This window comes from Nesoenas mayeri (genome assembly GCF_963082525.1).
Source record: "Nesoenas mayeri genome assembly, chromosome: 5".
NCBI classification, from domain to species: domain Eukaryota; kingdom Metazoa; phylum Chordata; class Aves; order Columbiformes; family Columbidae; genus Nesoenas; species Nesoenas mayeri.
Window position 1 is genome coordinate 36,689,904 of NC_137548.1, and position 22,836 is coordinate 36,712,739.

The following is a 22,836-nucleotide window of genomic DNA, read 5'->3' on the forward strand; positions in this document are numbered from 1 at the left end:
GATTGCATTTTCTTTTCCAATTAAACCTTGGAATCACCCAATGTTTGCCTGGGCAGTGCAGTTCCCTGCCACGGAAGTTCTTGTTAAGTACATCAGGCAGGAAAAGGCATTCTGGGCTAGAGGGTTCAGGGGGCTGCTTGCACTCTGGGAGAGGACAGCAGAACAAAAGAACCATTTTGTTAGGTTTGGCATATTGCATTCAGGACAGTTGTTGCCCTGGAGCGCATCAGGGCACTTCACCTTGGAAAGTTTTGCTTTTGTTGTCTGTGATGGATGCTCATTTGAGGTTTCAACCGTTTCCTTCCATTGAAGTTATGTTTACTCAGTCCAACGATGTTCAGAGCTCCCCATTATAGTGCCTGAATCTAAAACAATGTCCGAATGGCAGTACATGTTAGATGCTGAGCTCTCTCACTTCATGTCCAGTGTTTGGCACACTACAAGGACTGAAACAGTTTGCGAACTGGTCATCTGTTGCTATCCAGCAGCCTGGACAGGCATAGCCAAAACACGTGCCTTTGTTCTGGTTTTATGGGAGGGGAAGGAATTGGCCCCCCTGAGTATTTGAGAAAACAGATAGCAGAGCTGGGATCCTTCCTCTGAGCAGGGGAAAGCAGAGTACCTCTGGAGCTGTGCCTACCTGGTAGAAATTTCATACAGTGAGGTTGCTACAGATGTCTATCTCCATGCCTGATTTTGGACTGGAGCTAAGGAATGCTTCATGATTTTCATATAATTGCTCAATAAAACAGTGGCAGAGTTAGGAAGAAAACTCATGAATCCTCTTTTCCAGGTCCTGGCATTATGCACTATGAAAAAGTCCTTTATATATTTATTGCTCTTCAGAAGCAAGATCTGAAGCCAGCCAGGTATAGCAGAGCTTGAGATTGGGAGAGTGTCCGCATTCCGGGATTTGTCCACTCCCCTGTTTCTCCTATATTCTTAAAAGATTCTTGGTTTTCATTTCTGTCTCCTCCTTTCGTTTGTTTTCTTTCCATTTCTTTCCTTTGCAAGTATTGAATGTCTCCTCTGGGAGTAAGCCTAGCCACATATGTGTGCAATGATGGTTTATTTTTATTGGAGTCATAGCTTGTGACTGTTATTCATTACTATAGGAAGAACTGCACTAGCTCTGAGAGCTTTTTGTTGTTGTTGTTGTAAAAAGTCCTGTTTTGTCCATAGCCACTGAAAGTATCTACTGCCATAATTAAGACATTGAGAGATTGGAGTTCAGACACTGGTACTGCCTCCTGGATGTCCTGTTGTGTCTGATGTTGCAAAATGCAATCTCAACTTCTCTCAGCTTCCATGCTGGTTGTCTCTTTAGGTCAGCTTTTTAACCATCTGTCCTCCTCACTGCTACCTGAGCAACTCGGCCTCTGCTTGGGGAAGAATTTGTGGTTGCACAAAGCTAGTGCAGTCCCTGACTACTGTTGTGGCCTCTTACGATGCTAAAGGGTACAGCTTTGGTACCACCAAACAAGGCCTGCCTGGGACAAAACAGCTGATTTGGAAAAGGCAAGTCAAAAGTAGTATAAAATGCTTTTATCTCACTTGCACTTTTCATCTTGACAGTGGATAAGTAATAAGCAGCTCTGTTACCTTTTATTCTCAAGTTATCACACATTTCTGTGTTACGGTGGGAAAGACCACCATCTGCCATCTTTAAGGTCATGTAAGGAATTCCTGATACTTCTTTAAAATGAACCTGTAGCACAAATAATAAAAATACTGGTAGTTACATTAGGAGCATATGCTTAGCATAAACGGAAGTCAGAGCTTAGATATGTAAGCAGCCTAAATAATTTTGCATAAGAAATACAGCAATGTAAAATCAATGCATATAAATTAGCCATTTCTGGGGTCAGGGTGGAGCACAGTGAGAAAGGGAGAGTGATCTCCCTAGGTTTACCCAAAAGAACATAGGGCCTTAGCCTAAAAGTTAATGCTAGGATAAAACAAACAGACAAGAAGTGATTTATCTGAAATTTGGCCAGTATCACATAGGTTCTTGATTTCTAGAGATTTGTTTTAAATGTTTCAGAATCTCTGTTTCCCAGTAGCACTGACTCTTAAAATCAAAAGTAATCTGTTGGAAATTGGCTGAGAAGGTTTGATGTCTTTGATATTAGTTTGCATTTGTTAATATCAGTGTCATGCTGATATTGCAGTCCTGAGATTTCTTTGAATTCTTTATCCCATGCTGAATCCATCTCACATTTTCCTTTGGGCTTTTGAAAGCTTTCCCTTAATTTGTTTTCCTACTCAAATCAGTGTCCACTGTTGTTTTTTCCCTGCAAAACTGGCTTAAATGCATTTATATTTCTCTCCCCCTCATTTTTTCTAAAGGTGAGAAAGAGGGACTTCTTGACTGTGCAGTCTTAGCAATGTTTTTTAATATATATTATATTTGTATGCATTGCACTAAAATAAAATAAGCAGATGTGCTGCTGCATTTTGGGGGTTAGACAACAGTAAGATGGTCAGCTGCCTTTTGAGTCTGTTCATTTTACTGTTGTTTCCAGATGCGTGCTAATGGACATTTTTAGGATGTACACACTAAAATCTGCTTGCCTACTTTTCTGCACTAATTGGTTTAGATTTATGGAATGTCTCTCATGAAGTGTCCCTAGCTGCCATTGTTGCTTCTCTATAAAGCAGTAGAAAGGAAACTAATTCCTAAACGGTTTCCTCTGGACAGGATCTTCTTGCGGGGGAAGGAGAGATAGAATCCATCTAAATTGCTCTGTAAAGAGTTTTACTGGGTTTTGACCCATTAACCTGGCCTTGACGAAAACCTTTTCAAACAACCAGACTTCAACAAACCACATCTCTCAGGTGTTGTGCATGACACAAATGAAATTATAGTTTCCTAAGAAATAATTTTAATTCAAATTGTGATTTCTTAATTATTTTTTTTTACATGTACAAAAGTAGTAGGGACTCCACGTCTACTCCCAGTACTGGGGCATGCTTGTAGCCCCATTTATCTTTCTTTGCTTTCTACAGCTCAAGACATCATAAGCTTTCCCTGTGTCAATCCATCAAGTTTGTTTTTACCAGGGAGAATATATGTGTGGGGTCTAGATGATGAGGAAGGCTGAAGGACAACTGCATATATCTCCTTTCCCTCAACCTGTTTTTCCTCTTTATTCCCAGTCATTGCCCAGCCTGCCCAGGCTGTAGCCTTTTCTACTGACAACAAGCATACCGGTGCTGCTGGGGTGGCTGAGCTTTCTTCTGTGTGAAAGGGGGAAATCTGTGCAGAGAGAGCTTTTCCTTGCAACGGGATTTGGAGGAAGATACAAAGCAGGGGATAATCATTTCCATAAGAAAACACATGTCCCTGATAAAGTCAAACAAAGTTTACCGTGATTTGCTTGTGAAGATGTTGTGATTTGATAACATCTTTTATTTGGATTTTGGTATTGATATCAGCTATACAATCTTTGGGAATGTATTTAATTTCTGAACTTCGATTTGCTCAAATGTAGAATGTGGAGATTTTTCCCCACTCTTGTAAAGCCTTTTTAAAATCTACAGATTAAGTACCATAAACAAGCAAAATGTTGCTATCCCACAAATCATTTGCAGTGGGAGATCAGTAAATTGTTTGTGGGTGAGCTTAGTAAATTATTACAGAATACCTAAACTATGCTCTTCTCACTGGAACACTGGAAGCATATTAGTGTCACTTTTTGTTCTGCAACAAGGAGCAGTTATCTCTCAAGGTAAATGAGAACCCCTTGTGAGACTGAAGCCTCAGAAAGCTCCAAGGTCGGACGAGCACTAGTGCTGGGTGAGGCCTGGCAGAAGCCACAACCATTTTTTCTCCTACCTTGTAGAAAACCATCCCTCTGCCCTGAAGGATATTTCTCAGGAAGAGGAAGGAGGGAATAACTGGTATACTGGTGGATGCGAGGCCCCGATGACACTGTGGCATTAGTGCCTGTGAGAGAACTCTTGGTTCTGCCCTTGGGCACCTTTCTGGTGAGCTGGAGGCAGCGGGACCTGTGGGACTGGGAACCAGAGCTGGCCCTGGGAACTGGGTCACAGTTCCTGCTCAAAAGTAAATTATCTGCAGAAGCAGGACTGCTGCTTTCATTTCTAGAATATATCAAATTCCTGCACATAGGACCCAAGAAGAACCAGAAGGGAGGGCAGAAAAAACAGTTATGAGGTCTGCTGGGATATCTGATGCAAGATCAACTTTGTTGTTTTCCTTACTGGCTTTTTCCTGGGCTCTGTTGCAGCTGAAAAAACAACTCTTCTAATCTACAATAAGAAGGGAAATTCTGGCATGAAGATTGTCCACCCAGACATTTGGCACAATTAGGGGAAAGATTTGTTTAGCTTAGCACTGATTTTATGAGTCTAACTGAGCCTTGAGAGACAGTCTTTTCCCTGTTGAATGACACTGTCAATGTGTAGGCTTCCTTCTTGGTTCTCAGCTGTGCTCTGCCGAGCTAACATGGTGTGACTGAAGAGTTCTCCTGAAATACACCAACCAGCAATAATTGTTTACTACAGTAGGACAATACAGATTAGCAAAAAGTCGCGGCATTGTTTCAGTAAGGGCAGTGAGCGTAGTGAGAGCCAGACTTCTTTCACAGGTCTCATGTATTTGATAATTCCTCAGCAGATCCGAATTCCAAAATACTCATTGGCTGTAAATGTGGTTTTGTTATTCATTCAGTCCTTAGTGCACGTATGCATGTTTTGTCAGTGAGATAAAGTAAATCTAGCAGAAATCAAAGGAAAAAATTAACATAGAAAAAAATAAAAAGAGGAGGATCTGTTCACTGAGAAGAAGCTGACAAACTTTAAAAGAAGCTTCCAATAGTTTCACTAATTTTCCTCAGTCATTGCTAGAAACCGATTTCTTGTAATAGTCTCAGTAAAAAAATGGGGAGGAAACTGAATGTCTTTCCAGTCTACATGGAAATGATGTATTAAATCTTAATACAGCTGATTTTGTCAAATATTTCGTTGAAGTATCTTAGTCCATTACTTCTGTTAACATCCTTAGTTTTCTATTATGAAATAATATTTGATTACTGCATGAGACCTCATAGCTCAGTCAAAATCATGTTGTTATTTCACTGTTAGGTAGTTTATCATCCTGGCATTTTGATACCTAATTTAATATAAGACTCCGTCCCCTTCATCTTCTTTACTTTTTTTTTTTTGGCAGGATGCTGGCTTTATTTCTGGTTGTCAGACTACTTCCGAAAGTCCAACCATTACATTTTCCAATTTATCACTTCCATCACTTTTTATCACTTGCTATTGACAGGGGATGTTGTCCCAATAATTAGTATTTTCTACTGAGCTTCTGCAGTCAATTTCTGTGATTCGGCTCTTCCATAAAGCTTATAAACTATAAACTGTATTAATAAAAATGCTTTCCCTAATTAAAAAACAAACCTTAATGTACAGTTTTTATGCTATCACCATCAATTCTCTCTAGCCTTTTGTTTCTCAACTGCTCTGCCTGTCTCCATTTATCTTCCTTTATCTAATCTCATGGCATCTATCCAGTTTCTATTCACTTTTCATCAATGTGATATATTTCCTCTTCCATAGTACCTTTGTGTTCTTAACGTGCACCATGGCAGAAGTAATTTTTCAGTTGTTTAATGTTTGTTCTACTTTGTTGTAAAATAATTAATAATTATTACAAGCCTCCTAAAATGGAAAGTTGATGCTAGAGGGAAGGAAAGGAAACTAAGGTTTGACCATTTTGTAAAGTTAGGACTTTGCAAAACTTAAAACAGCTTTGATTTTTCCTTCTCTCATCTATCTCTAACATTCACGCTTTAGCAAGACAGCAGTACAAGAATAACTGCATCTGGATTTTATGTTTCATTCCGGAAGCTCATAGAGAGCATTCCAGAAGCATCATGGATAGGATGAATTATAAAGACTCAATACTATTCCATCTTTCTTCTGTGTTGGTTTTGTATTCATTTAACCATTTAATAAATCACTTTAGTAATCTAAATGCCTGTTAACTTCTTTAGACTGTTATTTACTGTTACTCTTTGCTCATCTCAAAATGTGTACTTATTTTGGTGCTATTTTGACTGCAGTGAAGTGTCAGTTGGAATAAATTTCTGGTAAGGCCAGGATTTCATCTTTGATTTCTCAATTAAATAATGCTTAGCATAAAAGGCGTGTCTTTCACTTATCTGGGTAGGAAACAAAGCAATAAATCCCTTTACATACGTCAGGAACATTAGTGGAGTTGTATATTCCCTTCTTTTCCTGTAATGAAAAACTAATCAAGGAAATCTTTCCTTTATGTTGGACTGAAAATTTAGGTTATTAATCTTAAGTTTGAGAAAGCAAGGTTGTGGAAAGAGGTTTCTGTGTCAGCTTGTTACGCAGCTGTATCCTCTCCAGATTTTGGCCAGGACTGATTTAGAATTGAAGCAAGACATATAGTTAAATATATGTGAGTTTTAGAAATGCTTCTTCTGCCTGAGTTGCCTTCTTCTGAATTATTGTGGAAGACCTCTTCTGTTCTCCATATGCTCAGGTGGCTGCTTAGAATCTTAGGGAGAGGTACAGATGCTCACCAGAAGATAGAGATGAGAAGACTTTAAGTTATAATTTCTGTATTTGAAAACCAGCAACTTTTTTCATTTTATTGACCACAAAGATCCTTACTTGCATATGGACCATCAAGGGGCGTTGTTAGTATGTATTGTTCCAACCCCGTCAGTTCTATCAGCATAAAAGAGGAGCTGGCGGGGCTTCGATGCTTCTTAGGGTGCACATAGGACTTGAAGAGACTTCAGTAGGTCATGGAGTGCATTGCAGGCACTGCTTATTATTCTTTTTGTAAATATTTTAACAAAAGATTTTTTAACAAAAGAATTCTTTTAGCCTTACCTCTCTGAGTGCTGTTCCAGAATCTCGCTTTACTGATGGTTACAAACTTTTAAATTTCCCGCCCAAATGTCTTTGTGGCTGCACATTTGTGCTTTTGTCAGTGTTGTCCATCAGTCTGAGAAGCTCTTCTCTTTCTTCCTGCTCCATTTGCTTGTTTCCCCTCTCCCCATTCACTCACACACATATAGACAACAGTCAGCCTTCATTTTTGCTAGATTCATTGAGCTGATTTTTTCTGGTGGCCTCTTGGAGGTGAGGCCTCCTCACCAGGATACAGCCCATCTCTCACAGTTTGAGTTCATGAGTGACCTGTGCTGTACATGTTGGTGGCTTGTAGAGAAACACCAATGTATCCCTGGTTTTGCCACGTATACATGGTGGTGTGCTGGAAAAGCAGATTTGCCATTGTCCTGGCTACATCACCTGTGTATCAGTAATCTTGTGAGGTACTAACAGATCTGGGAAGTCTTAGCTTTTCCATATATTACTGTTTCCCCTTTTGTCTCACAGCATCCATGCTTATCCTTGTTTTCCTCATTACCAGTTCACATTAAACAGTGTTAAAAGCTTTAGAGATGAAATCCAATGAGGTCCACTTTAGTTCACATTTCTAAAAAATTCAAAGGAGGATGTTAGGTATGTCTGGCATGGCATCCATGTTTCATTTTATCTCATTTTCCAAGTCTTAAGTTATTCTTCCCTTCAAAATTTCTTCTAAAGCTCTGCATGATACTGAAATCAGATTATGGGCCTCAGCTCACCAGTTTGCACTTTATTTTGTCTTCCCTTTGAGGAGTATGTATGCTCTTTCTCAGTTACGTTGCATCATCTTCAATGTCATAGATGTATGACACATGCTATCAGACCTAAATTCACATGCTGATTCTTACAGTTTTTTGAGGAGAGATTATCTGTTTTCTACTGAATGTGGTAGGCTCCCAGAGTTTTCTTTCCACTCAGTTGTTATTTTTATATCTATATGATATATATATTTCCCATTATCTGCCTTTTCATCTCTTTCAGCATCATCTTGCTTGTTGAAAACTGGTTATTTCTTCATTTCTATCTAGAATATTGTTTAATCACTATCCCAGTGTAATTTACTTATAATTCCAGTTTTTATTTCCTTTTTGATATTGTTAATAATATTTCCAGGGTCATCATTATCTTGATTTTTCGTAATCCTTGATTTATACTTCTGCTTCTTGGCCTCCAAAACATCATTTTCTTTGTTTCAACATGTAACTCTTTCTATGTTTTATAAGTTCCTTGTGTATACATAAGAATCTACTCTGTGTTGGTTATTCCAACCAGAGGATGGTTTGCAATGACCTTTTACAGTTTTTTCTCTTTGGTTGAAGCACAAATCTAAATACATATTTAGTTTGTTTTTTTAAGTTATGTTAATGTAGAATTCAGTGTTATGAAAGAGTTCTATGTACTCTGTCTGGTTGTGAAATATGCAGTCATACTTTAAAAGTTATTTTTTTCAGTAAGCAAGCATTCAAAATAAAGCAATACGTTTGAATATTCTGAGCTGTTCCCGTTTCACTCAAAGGAAAGCTGATTCTGAGCCTCAGATGTAACTGTGCAGCAGCTGCCTTTCAGAGGAGCCCTGTGATGTGCTGCTGAAAGGACATGATTTATTGTATTTTTCATTGCTATTCTTAGTTATACATATATTGCAACTGCATAAAAATGCAGTAACAGAATGTACGTAGGGTTATTTGAATGTCTATCCATTTGCACGTACAAATGTGCTTAGTGCACGTGCATATATATATATTTGTATAGGTTAGTATTTATGTACATAGTACTGCACAGAATGCCAAAAATTTGACCTTAGGCATCTGATTTGTAAGTGTTTCACTTCCGGCCTTCCCGATTGAACATCCAGCTGTTGTGGGACTCTGTGTAGCTGAGCATTTGCACAGATTTCCCCCCTTCCATCCTCTCCCTCATGTTCTCAGAGCTGGGGGAGCATGCGAAGCATCGGGAGGCACTCTGCTTCACTCGACCTTCCTCCTGACAGCATCCCCCTCCTGCTGTGTCCCTGGGGATGATGACAGGCGAGGGAATTCGGGTTTTGTCAAGGTGCGTCACGTACACGGGATGTGACATGGCCCTTCTTTCTCCAGAAGTTCATTCCAGAGAGAGCAGTAATTACCATGGAAGAGGGGAAAGTGCAGGCACAGCAGTTTCCCTACTTGGAGTGGTTCACAAAGGTTGTATCGCATCCTGAGGTGGTCTTGCCAGCTTCATATGACTGAAAGGAAAACATTGACATTTGGACTGGTCTGGTGTTCTCTGGCTGTGTTTGTGGTCTTTATGTGCTTGCCTTGATTTTTTGCTGTCTGGAGAAGAAGGGAGACTGTTTGGCTTAAATTCTGAAAACCATAAAAATGTTAGTGAGCTGTGGGTAATAATGGTTATGTTTGAAGAACCAGATATGAGGATTTATGTTTCTTCAGCCTGTATCAGAATCAGGTGAGCAACAGTTGTAAGACATCTAAGCATGGTCCTGTCTGCAGACTACATAGAAATACAAATGAAACCTACCTACTATACAGACACTCTTGGCAGGTAAAGTGCTATAGGAAAGTCGCACAAGCCTTGATTCTGCAGCAGAATTTACTGCCAAATCCTCCAGTTACAGAAGGACACTGCAGTGGTCAAACTTCTGGCGCTTGATATTGTTAATCTTACACTTAGGAATAAATGTCCCAGTTCTGTATATCTATGAAGTGATTCCATAGTCTCTGACTTTTCAGTGAAACATGAGCAGTTTTGGTGAGCATGAACTTCCTTGTTATGCTGTAGTCTCTTCTGGCTTCTGTCAAACCTGCTCACTGCTGCTCTGCTGATCATTAGGCACCACCAACCCAAATTCATGTGCAGTGACCCTTATGAGTGCTTGAATGTTTGGCAGAATTAGAAAATAATGTGGCTTTTTTACTCCATTTGAAATCAGCAGGATCTGTTGGTGCCCCACACCTCTGAAAATAAGATTGTTACTGTCTGTAGTTCTAAGAAATCTGTATTTGGATGTATCTGAACAGAGGGCTGCCTATCTTAGGCTGAGAGGGTGGAGCATCTGACCTGATCTGAGTATCTGATCTGTAGTATCTTTGAAAATTAAGGCACTGAAATCAAGTGACAGTTCCACAGCACACTGCTGAGCAGGCCTCAGGCGGGGGCGAGATGAAATGGGTGCACTGAAGGAAGGCAGCCCCTGGCCTGCTCTGTGCTGAGCAAGCACGGCTCAGGCTCCGCCATGTTACTCTGCTTGGAGCAGATGGGGCAGGGGATCAGCGAGGGCTGAGGGGGAGTCGCCTGCCCAAACCCTGCCCTCACGGGCCGGGTGGGGGTGAAGGCTCTTCCAGGGTGCAAGGCCACCACTGGGAGGGCTGGTTTGCAGTTCCTGGCCTCTCTAGCTGTGCAAGAGCTAATCAGAGGAACGTGTTTCAGGTTTGCTCAGCAGCTCTGTGCCGGCGACAAAGCAGCAGCACGCTCCCGGCTTCAGCCACTCCTGTCAGTGCCTTCTGCAGGGCCCACACGGGGAACGCTAGATCAGTGGTTTTGTGCTGATCATGCTCTGGGCAGAGGTTATTAAATTTATCATTAAAATGACACTTTCATGTAGGTGACAGAATGGGAGTTATTTTGAGGCAAGCTGTGAGGCAGCAGTCCTCCGCAATGAGCAAAAATCAAACAGCCGAGCAATAAAGCCTGGCACACTCGTGTGAATTTGCCACTGCAGGTCCCACATCCCCAGTGCTGCCGACAAGGCCATTTCTTCCTCTCCAGAGCTCTGCTGCAGCTCGTCTTCCACAGAGGACGATTTGTCCGTAGTGGAGCCAGACAGCTTGGGATATTTCTGGCCTGCCCGTGGAGGGCCAGCACACCCGAATGCCAAACTAAGTGCACTTGTGCTATACACCCCAAGGGAATTCCAGTCCCTACTTTGAAACTCCAAGGACAGGATTCTTGAATAAGGCTTGACTCAGTCATTACCCCTTTTGCAAAAGAGGACATCCAGGTAATTGCAATGGCATATCATCCCTAGAGTGGTGACCCCAGGGTGGACCTCACTGCTTCCAGGGGCAGGAAGAACATGGCGGGTGGAGTCCTTGGTGAAGCCAAGGGGACATATCTGTGGAACAGATAATGGCAATTAAAATTGTGTTTCACAGCACCAGTTGCAATTTTGCTCAAAATTATTTCCTATCTGAGTGCAACTGTCTGAACCAGCAGGAGTGATTAAGCTTAACAGGATGTCAGTAAGACAGGAAAAGCTTGCTGCTTACATGATGGTGGGTTTTTAGCACCTGTGAGTCCTTATAAAATTGCAGCATGATCTGTGCATGTGTATGAGAAGACCTCAACTACTTAAAAGTGACAGGGCTAGATCAATAACTACATTGTTATTACTGCAGAATGCTTTGCTACTTCTGGAACTTAAATCCAGTGAGATCATTCTATGGATTTGAGCTCTGATCAATATGTTATAAAGATGTGTACTTATATGTTACTTGCTTGTTTTGCAGCTCCTCGTTGCTAAATCCCCTGTTGCTCCGTTCTCCGCTTTTTTCTACACCATTGAGAAATCAGGCTTGGTTCTTCAAGGTAAGACCAGAGCATTGATTTTCTGCCTTTGCAGTTAGTATTTTAAGCAGGCTGAATGTGGATAACAGCAACTATTGTTCAAAATTGTGCTGTTTATATCTAATTAAAACCCCAGACATTCAAACAGTCTGGTTGACAAGGGCAGCCTCCTGCTACGTTCACTATTTTGTCTTGGATTATACTAAATTAGTTGTTACATATTCCCATAGATCTAAGAATGGGCCTTGTGATTATTAAGCAGGGCTCCCTGTTTTCCGTCAAGGTAAAGTAGAGTGGTTCTGGCAACACTTCTCCTATGGGGTAGGTTTCTTCAGGAGAAACATACCCATCTACCATTAATAACATGTTCTAATAAATGGTTCTTCTTTAGCAAATGGCTTGACATCCATAAAAATACAAGAAATTAATATCTGTTCTCTATTTTTCATCATCATTTTAATGCTAATGCCCCGTGGTCTTAAATAACCCTCAGATTCTCTAGGATATGAGGCAGTGTACTGAAAAGCTGGATATTACTACTGTGATGGCAGGGAACTAGGGTTCCTTGTGGCCATATCCTAAATCACGTACTTTCAGACTACAGCAAAAAGGGAAGTTTAGCTCCTCCCTTTTTTTCCCCATTTACCCCAATAAATCTTCCTTTAGTGTCCTTGCTTTTTGACAGGCATTCATAGATCAGTTTTGTGGAGCTGCTCTCTGTTGATATGCAGCCTGGCCCCTGATTGCTGCGTCAGTTTAGCAGATCAAATAAAACTAGTCAGTGCCTGTCACTTTTTGTTCAGACGATGATACAGTCTGATATGCAACAGTAAGAAAGTATCACTGTTTCTCAGGTTCCAGTGATTGAGAATCACTGATCTCATAAAACACTACAAACATTTTAAGGTATGTGAACAGTTCTCTTCCTTCTGATTGCCCACTTCTTGCCCCTAAACAGGCTGAACCAGACCCGTGACATATTTACATGTACTGATTACTAAATATGCTTACATCTCTGGTGACAGATAATGTAAGAAAACAAAAAAACCCAAAATGTTTTGTGGTTCATTTTTGCTGCCATTTGATACATCTACATAATGATAATGTGGGTTCATTCAGTGTTTCCTAAGCCTTTGGATGCTGTACCCAGTGTATTCTTAGATGGCATTTTGGGAATTTCATCTCTTTATTTGGTACCAGTAATTTAAAAAAGGCTACAAGAAAAAGAAAGATTTTTTATTAGTTTAGACTAAAGTGGCTTACAAAAGTTGATCTAGACATGTTTTGATTCGGTGCAGGGCATAAGACGAGCTACTTTTCTATCTCAAGTATCTTCTGAGTTGCAGAGATGTTTATGGTCATCGTAAAAGAAGGCAGACAATTTTCTACTCAGTCCTCAGGCACAAATTTAGTGAAACTTTGGGAAAGATTTCCCATTTCAGAAACAGAAAACATTTGTTCAGAGAGAATCTTTATTTGTTTCAGTCCTTTTCTATGAGCCAGGAGTATAGTTTCCCAAGGACCAGACCTTACCTATAAAGAACAAATGGGCCTGGTAACATGCAATGGTGAGGGAGCAGGACTGCGACAGGAGTGTAGCACTGTATTAGGTGTACGGCTATTGCTCTTTTCCCTGTATCCATATGTTTCTGACTGCAGCATTATGTTTCTATTTTAGATATATTTCTCCAAGATGGGTAGTAACCAAGAACATGGGTCCTCTGATAATGTGCCCCAGACTATCTTATGGAGACTTGTAAGCACTTACACGTGAGCCATCTCACTGAGTGCTGCAAAGTAAATATTGCCTCTTCTCATCCCGTATTTCAATGATCATTATTTCTATGGAAGAAGGATGTAGTGAATCCCCTGGAAATGGCTGTTTTGGGTAAGATGCAGAAAGTGGCAGCAGGGTGCCTCACGCTAGAGAGGCTACAGTATTTATGAGAGTTGTAGCTGATGTTTCTTTCCGAAGAAAAGGTGGAAACAAGGTGCAAGATGTCAGTAAGGGAACCGGGCGCAGGTCAGCTGGTGAGGGAGCGTCCCTGTGTTGCTGCTTGGGGGACATCCCATAGCGCTAACGAGTGGAATCTGTCCCGCAGCCTGATTGCAAAGGCAGCTTTCCCATTCAGGCTTTGTTGTTTGATTCAGTTGGTGTCAGGAGGTGAGCACATTCAGCGTGGCTGATGGGAACAAGTGGATGGGTGTGGGAACTGGTGAGAAGCAACAGCTGGCTGAAATGCCCAGGATTCTTTCTTCTTACTCAGGGGGTCCCATCCCGGGACCATTAACCAATAGGCCATAAACAAATTGATATCGGAAAATGTGGCTGGAAACTCCTTGATTAGTGAGGGTGAATGGGGAATGAAAGACACAGTGAAAGTGTGATTTAACAGTTCCACAGGCAATTTCCATTGCCACCTCTGAGGGATTAGGATGTGTGGAATAGGCTAAAAATGAGGAGGAGCTCCCCTCTGCTTTTGTTCTGTGGGCCAGAGGATAATAAAACGGCAGGAGAGGCAGTGCAGCTAGTTAGGGATTTCACAGGCTGCTATTTGATGCAGTTTAAGGAGCCCTTCTGCTATTGTTGCACTTAAAATGGGAAGCGGAACTGTTCTCCATTCGCAAAAACCTCCAGCGTCCTCAGGAAGAGGGCTGAGAGCAAAAGGCTATTAAGATGGTAATGCTGCCCTATTTGGAGGAGTGTATCAAAATCCTCTTTGTCAGTGTAAATCGCAGCTCTGTTTCCCTGGTATCTTTGCATCTCATGGCCTCAGTGCAAGCACAGAAGTGTTTGAAGGACACCCTAGTGAAGGCAGAACTGCTTCTCTGATATTGCCAGGGGAGAACTCCAGGCTGCCCAGGGGTGCCACCAAGAAAACTTATTTGCTTTTATGAACTTGAAATGTTGAGGGATGAAAATAATACAGTTATTCTCTCATTCTTTTATTTCCACTTGCAGAGTAGGGAAATGAAATTTGATGGTTGGAAAGCAAGACTGGCTAGTCAGAGATCTAGCAAGGAAAGTCAGCCTTCAGTCTCCTCCTTTCATTGCTTCAGTATGATCTGTGCTGTGCAGAGGGTGGAGTCCAAACCCTCAAAAAAAGCCTCAGTCGCCTTCTCATTGCAATACAATGTCACGTAATGTACTGCCATGCTGTACAGTGTGACTCTGTGATGAACCTGAATTGTGATTGCAAAATCCAGTCTGACAGCAGGTCTCTATTTTGTAGAGATCTTAAACAGAGAGGCAGAAGCCTGGATCTAAGCACGACAAAATGTTAGAAGTTTTACTGCCTGCTTGTCTAATCTGTTTAAGGACTTGCTGTTGCTTCCCTAATTCAATATACTATTTAAAGTGAGTGAAGCAATACTGTCAAAAAGAAGAATAACAGTAAAAAAGCTCTAGATCTACTTGGTTAAGGGTGCAAGTCACAAGATTTGATATAATTTCTATTTTGGATTAGTAATTATTAGCTAGTAATTCTGTTCCTGGTGTATCAATCAGTATGGATTCTGGGCTGTTCTTACCTACTTGCAGTTTCATTGAAGCTGAACGTAGCACATACTTGTTTAGGTCATCTGCACTAGAAGATGCCACTTATCCACACACATACACATCTGGAAAGAAGACAAGCTCAATAAGCTGATGTCAGTGTTAAGCTGTATTCTATGAGCGATCGTCTGAGTCCAGTTTTAGAAGCAGCAGCATTCTGGGGCATAAGTATAAGGGCCTATCTAGTAATGACTGGTAGCTTGGCTGTCTGTGGAAGTAAGTCTCCTTCCATCTCGCCTAAGTAAATGCCCTCTGTTACCAAGAGCATGGTGCTAGAAAAAAAGGCAGGGAACACGGTGGCTGGTTGCCAACTGGAGAGTCTAACCAAGTGATTAACATTGCTCTTCACTTTAAGAGCTCAGAAGCACTGAAAACATAAGGCAAATAATAGTAGTGAGCTAGGACTTGCTTTTGATGAATGATTTATTTTCAGTTTCGTACAGTTTAAAGATGGGTAGAATCAGCAGTTCATACAAACTGACCTCCCATAGAACATACATGTTTCCTTCAGGTACCTGGTAACTTATGTTACACTAGCTCTTGTCTTGTGGAAAGGCATTCACTTTTATTTGAAGACATCAAGAAATTCGAGTTCCCAAGTTGCTTTGACAGTGTTTTTAAGTTTTAACTGCCTTGCTGCTGAATACTTGTTCTGTATTTCGGATGAGAATTTGTCTGCCTTCAGCTTTTGGCCTCAGCTCTTGCTATGACCTTCAGTGCTAAATAAAGCACTGTTGTTGTTAAGTACAATAGTTGCCATTTTGCATGAGTGTCCTTGAGATTAAGTTTTATCCTGCTATATTTTGTTCTTCCTTTTGAAAGAAAGTTATAACTATCTACAAATTTAATCTCAAAACCTTTGTGTCTCATGCTGACTGGCTACTCTCACTACTCAAAGAAAGGACAGAATACCTTGAATTGCTAAAGGGAAGAGTTTGATTTCTGGACCAGCAGGACTGGATGATTAGTTAGTTGATTAATCCACCCTTTCTCCTGCCTTCTTTTCCACTGCACACGTCTTTGTGTGCACAACCATGCTCACCTTGCCTGTAATGTCTTATTGAGGCAGGTAACTTCTGATAAGTAGAAACAAAAGATATGTGGCACTCAGAAGAGAGTGTCTTAAGTTTTAAGTGTCACAGTTCTGAGAGGACAGAGATCTAGGAACAGTTAAATCCAGTGAAACTTTGGTGCATTATGTTTAATTTGTCACTAATCTAATGAAAGAAGCTCATTTTGATCTTAAAATAGTATAGGGACTAAGTTTGTAGTGCAGCATGGCAAACCATCTCCGAAGTGCTATAACTAATTTATATGGCTGAAGGAAGTGAAAAGTGCCTCGTTTTATTTTGTAAAGAAATGCTTTGGTAATGAGTAGCAGAGGTAGAAAGGGGGCTCTGCAAGAAAGGGCAGCATTATTTGTATTGTATTGTGTGAGTTTGAACAGTGAGAGACAATGATTTACTGCATCAAAAGCTTTTATTCAATTGTAGAACTGTAACTATAAAGTGACCTTTGTCTGGAGCAACATGGATATAATCTGTAAAATGAAGCAGGGTTTTACTTGGTGTGTGAATGGATGGAAGACAGATTAATGGGAATAAAGTTTTGCATTGCTATTGAGATGGTAACAGATTTGCAGTGCCACTGGTGATTTCCGGCCCTGTTGGAGGGATAAAGATGAACTGATCATTGTTAGGATCTCTGTGGGGTGGAACCGTTCTTGCTGTATTCCCCACAGGACACTGAAAACCTCGTGCTATTTCTAACAGTTTTGTAATAATGAAAGCAAAAAAGCATGAGTGGTTTGTAGTCTAAGTCTATCCTGGCAGTGGGGATTGTGAAAAAAAATAAGACTCCCATCATCCCTATGCCAGCAAAATCACCCATGCAGATGTAGCTGGCATCAACGAAATTGTCCTTTATTCAGCCAGTTCATGGCATTTTGGGGAGTGGGTTACCAAACCTCACCCAGGAATGGCATTTGCTTGGGTGAGGGCATTCTCACTAGGTGGCTTTTTAGGAATTGCTCTGCTGCCCTGCAGCAGCATTGCCAAAGCCTCCCTGGAGCAGCCGAACTCCATGGCTGCCAAACGAAGGAGTCCAGTGGAACAAAGCATGGATGCAAAACCAACTGAAAAAGGCACCAAAGAGAGGTGGAGGAAAAGCATTCTAATTGTAAAGGAAGATTAGAGGCCTTTTGGGTTTTGATCCAGTCGAAACAAAATACACTCTCATTTCAATAAAATTAAATAGTTATCTCAGCAAACACGACCTTTCTAGTGGCATAATAGATAGGTAACAAATTGGTAAAGTTTCTGGCCATACTTTTTGCTCTTAGCTTAACTTGTGGGAGGACATTATGCTGAATAAATCCAATTTAGCACAAGGTATTGAATTACCTGCTTATTTCTGAACATGTATATAAAGACACAGAAGATACAGTACTGCTTCCTTGGACTGAAAGCCAAACGTGTCCTTAAATGCTTTGCCATATTGCAACTGAAGTGCCAGCATTTAATTTTTCTTAAGTTCTACTAAATGTAATATGAAAAAACTTTAGTGCAAGTAGTGTGCCAAATCTCTTCTCATTTACACAAGTGTGAATCAAAACTGATTTTTTTTAATCCAGTGATCTTAAGACAATGAGCTGAAGAGTGTAAATCTGTATTTGCAAAGACATTCCCATCTTTTCAAGGCCGGTATAGGCTTCCTGAGACAAAATGGTCTCACCTCAGAGAAATCTTCTCCTTACCAGTCTCTCTGTAATGAACTCCTGATCAAAGTGAGCTGCTCCCCTGTGTTTTCAGCACAGTGCTAAAGCAAATGGCCTTTCCTCCAAAAGGCTTTTAACATAAGGAGTGAAGTCTGTTGATGAGAGGTAGTATCTGTGATTTGTGACAGTATATTGTTCTGGGAACTGAACATTGTCACAGAAGACCAAGACTCTATTAGTAATTGCCTGGATTTAACGTAGGAGATGTTACATCTTTTAAGCTACAGATTTGTAGAATAAGGTCAAATGTACCTAAAATGAACTTAATGTTCTTAAGCGAACACATTCATGAATAGGAGGCCAAAAAAATGTCTGTCCAAAAAGAATCTTCAGCCAGAGTAAAGACTCACACTTTTGCATGCAGCTTACGAAAGTAAAAGGCAGTAAAGTCTCACTGTGATTTCTCACGTAGGCACAACTAGATTTCTTTTGCTGTCCTCTAAGGTTATGTCTGTTCTGGCATGTTTGGTAAAGCCATCACTACTGTCATTTTATCTTTTTAAACAATAGCTAGCAGGAGAGGACTATGACCCAAATGACTTAACCTTGGTAGTACATGCAGCTTTTCTTTAGCCAGAGGACTTTATGTATTCTCCATGTTAAAATCTTGTAAACTCTCTGAGCGTACAGCCTGCTTGCCAAAGGGAAATGCTGGACACTTTATTGTTCCCTGTGCTGAGGAGGGGAGAGTGATGCAGAGATCCAGCAGTTAGCTACAGCCCAAACCTGGAAGTCTCCAGAGTGCAATCCTGTGTAGTCAGGCACATCTGAATAGCACCTCATCTAAACTAGAAGACTTTGCCGGAGGGGGAGCTTATTAGCACAGGGATAACGTTCTGCAAATAGGGTTCCTGCTGCTTTGGCTCCGGTGCTGTTTTTCTTTGAAACTTTCTTTATGTTTTCAGAATTAACACACCTAGAACAACCTCAGGTATCTCTGCATCTGATGTGTAGACTTGCCCTGTCTTTAAAGCTGGGCTAACCGCAAGTATAAACGATCTTATCATACTAGCTTAAATCTGTCCTGATAAAATGGAACAGGAATATATAGCACTTTAATAGAAACAGACACACATGATTAATCCTCCCAACAAACAGGTTTGTACTTCAAAAGGTTTTTCTCATTACAGTCATTCCCTAAAATTAATAACATTGGGCTGTTACTGTAGCATATTTTCTGTAATGTTCACTTGAACTTTTAACATAGTGTTAATGATTGGTGTAGTGCTTCTCATTGCTTATATTGCAAGGAAAACAGAATCTCGCTCTTCAATCCTTCAGTTTTGTGAAGGTGCCTGAAAAATTTGAGATTAAATTTCAGGGCCAAATTGAGTTAACCAAGGGTTACAGAGATGAGAGAGGCAATAGGTTTAGTCAGCAGTTTGTTAGAGCAGGGCGGCTGTGCCTTGGTTTGTGACCTGAGTGACCCTGGCGGCTCTGCCTTAGGGCTCACCTGCGGCAAGGCAGCGCTCGCATGGCTGCGTGGGTGAAGAGCAAGCACAGGCAGATAACGCTACTATTAACAGTTCGTCAAGAGATGATGTTGCTGAAAAGATTTTACTTTGTTGTCCACTGAATCTCATTTTCATTTAAACATCCTAGCTTTTCCATTACAGAAGCGATATCCCTCCCCTGTAGTCTCAATACCCTGTGATGGTGCACTCCCAAGAAGTAGCAGCAGAAATAGATGTGAAGAGTGATGTGTCTAGAAAGTGTTGTGGGACTATTAGAGTGCCATCAAACAGTCTGCAGTAGAGTGATTTCTTGGAGCACTGTGTGCTATCGTGGAGACCCCAGCTGGGATGTGCCTTACTACGGAGTGAATAAGCTTAGAATAAGCAGGCTGATGTCCTGTGCTATAAACAAGCATTACACTCCTGAAAATGGTCTGAGTGAGTTTAGGGATGAGACTCTTCTGCTTAGTAGCATATCACAAACATCACATTCCTCCTTCGGACCGCATGTGTTTGATGAAGGACTTCAGTCTTAAGACATGCCAGGTGGGAACTGCACAGTACACCTTTTCCTTTCGTCATGACTTATTTGTGCTTGAGTAAATTACCCAAAACAAGGCATTGGGCAGCCAGGCACAGACATTGCAGCTGTGTGTTTGTAGCCTGTATCCTGTCTGCTGTGGCCATTTGCTGAAGTTCACAGAGGAGCAGAACATCCTGTTTGCTTAGTTTTCTTTTGTCTGCCCTGTAGCAGCACAGGGAGAATATTCCTACATTTCTTTTCTTTTCTGCTCTGAAATTGGATCACAGTGCTCATGATTGTGTTCAATAGCTGGAAGTGCTGAGGATATCCGATTGCTGAGGTCTCTTATTTTAAACTCCACATGCCAGGAAAAGTATGTGGGATCCCACCAGCTTAGCACTGGAGGGTGCAGGATGCATCAACAGGAAAACCAAACAAAACATGAAGTGAAATTCGTTTGAAAAGGGAAGGGACTCATATACCACCCATCAGCAGTGTTTAAACTCGTCGTTTCCACACAATAGGCCTTTTATTTTCCTTCAGTACTTCTCAATATGCAAACTATCTTAAATTGATTTTTAGAACTGCAGCTGTCACTAAAGTCAGTGGGAGCTGTAGGTGCTTGTTACCTTTGAAAATCAAGCCAATGTATCCTAATGTGGTAGCAAAAGCCAAAACCGCCAAATTAGGGTGGATAAAGCAGAACTCTGGTAGTTCTGTAATGTGATCCCAGCCACCTTCATGTTTGGTACAGAGGCAGGGCCTCATGCTGTGCACGCCAGAGCTCAAAGGTGTGTTGTTTCTTCTTTGCCTTTCAGCCTTCCTTCCTCAACAACTTTGTGGCCTTACTTTATCACTACCGTCTGAATAGTACTGAATAGGGCTCTCTTCCAGTTTAACAGAGCTAACCTTTATTCATCCAGAATACTTTCTTTTCCTTGAGAAACAGGTTTGCTTCCCCTCTTTCTCTTGAATGTGCATTAGGTTGAACTGGAGAATGAGTGGTCCACAGCTCACAGTATCACAGTATCACAGTATGTTCTGGATTGGAAGGGACCTCAAAAGATCATCTAGTCCAATCCCCCTGCTGGAGCAGGAACGCCTAAGTGAGGTTGCACAGGAACATGTCCAGGTGGGTCTTGAATGTCTCCAGAGAAGGAGACTCCACAACCCCCCTGGGCAGCCTGTTCCAGTGCTCTGTCACCCTTACTGAGAAGAAGTTTTTTCTCAAATTTAAGTGGAACCTCTTGTGTTCCAGCTTGATCCCATTGCCCCTTGTCCTATCATTGTTTGCCAACGAGAAGAGCCTAGCTCCATCCTCATGGCACTCACCTTTAATATATTTATAAACATTAATAAGGTCACCCCTCAATCTCCTCTTCTCCAAACTAAAGAGACCCAGCTCCCTCAGCCTTTCCTCATAAGGGAGATGCTCCACTCCCTTAATCATCTTGGTTGCCCTACGCTGGACCCTCTCCAGCAGTTCCTTGTCCTTCTTGAACTGAGGGGCCCAGAACTGGACACAATATTCCAGATGGGGTCTCACCAGGGCAGAGTAGAGGGGAAGGAGGACCTCTCTCGATCTACTAACCACCCCCCTTCTAATACATCCCAGGATGCCATTGGCCTTCCTGGCCACAAGGGCACAGTGCTGGCTCATGGTCATCCTGTTGTCCACCAGGATCCCCAGGTCCCTTTCCCCTACACTGCTCTCTAATATGTAATTTCCCAACCGATACTGGAACCTGGGGTTGTTCCTGCCCAGATGCAGGACTCTACACTTTTCCTTGTTAAATTTCATTAGGTTATTCCCCGCCCAACTCTCCAGCCTGTCTAGGTCTCGCTGGATGGCAGCACAGCCTTCTGGCGTGTCAGCCACTCCTCCCAGCTTAGTGTCATCAGCAAACTTGCTGATAGTACACTCTATTCCCTCGTCTAAGTCGTTAATGAATATATTGAATAATACTGGCCCCAGTACTGACCCCTGAGGTACTCCACTAGATACTGGTCTCCAACTAGACTCCACACCATTGACTACCACTCTCTGGCTTCTCTCCTTAAGCCAGTTTGTAACCCACCTCACTACTCTATTGTCTAGACCACACCTCTGCAACTTAGCAACTAGGATGCTGTGGGAGACTGTGTCAAAGGCTTTACTGAAGTCAAGGTAGACCACATCCACGGCTCTGCCATCATCCATCCACCTTGTAACATTCTCATAAAAGGCTATGAGGTTGGTCAAGCATGACTTACCCTTGGTAAAGCCATGCTGACTGCCCCTAATAACCTTCCTATCCTTGATATGCCTTGAGATAGCACCAAGGATAAGTTGTTCCATTACTTTCCCAGGGACAGAGGTGAGGCTGACCGGTCTATAGTTACCCGGGTCCTCCTTCTTGCCCTTTTTGAAGATTGGAGTGACATTTGCTTTCCTCCAATCCTCAGGCACCTCTCCCGTTTCCCAAGACTTGGCAAAGATGATGGAGAGCGGTCCAGCAATGACCTCAGCCAGCTCCCTCAGCACCCGCGGATGCATCCCATCTGGACCCATGGATTTATGGATGTCCAGTCTATTTAATTGCTCCTTAACCCAGTCCTCGTCAACTAAAGCAAGCTCCTCCATTGACCTGGCTTCATCTGGGGTCTCAGGGGTACAGGGCTCCCCAGGACAGCCTCCGGCAGAGTAGACAGAGACAAAGAAGGCATTCAGTAATTCTGCCTTCTCTGTATCTTCCGCCACCAGGGCACCCACCCCATTCCTCAGTGGGCCTACATTGCCTCTGGTATCAGTTTTATCCGCTATGTATTTGAAAAAGTTCTTTTTGCTGTCCTTGACCCCTCTCGCCAGCTGTAATTCTAAGGAGGCCTTGGCTATCCTAGCTGCCTTCCTACATCCTCTAACAGCAGCCTTATATTCTTCCCAAGTGGCCAGCCCCTGCTTCCATGACCTGTAAACTCTCCTCTTCTGCTTGAGCATACCCAATAGATTCCTATTCAACCACGCAGGCCTCCTGGCTCCCTTCCT

General features: G+C 41.8%; 1 protein-coding gene across 1 annotated transcript in view; it reads left to right on the forward strand.

Annotated features, from left to right (window-relative positions):
• Window positions 1-22,836, forward strand: part of RAD51B (RAD51 paralog B) — a gene marked incomplete at both ends in the record, with an annotated part of 438,609 nt that overhangs the window by 258,185 nt on the left and 157,588 nt on the right. The window contains 1 exon segment of the mRNA XM_080345731.1: window positions 11,445-11,523. Within this exon segment, the coding sequence (XP_080201857.1) occupies window positions 11,445-11,523 (79 nt within the window).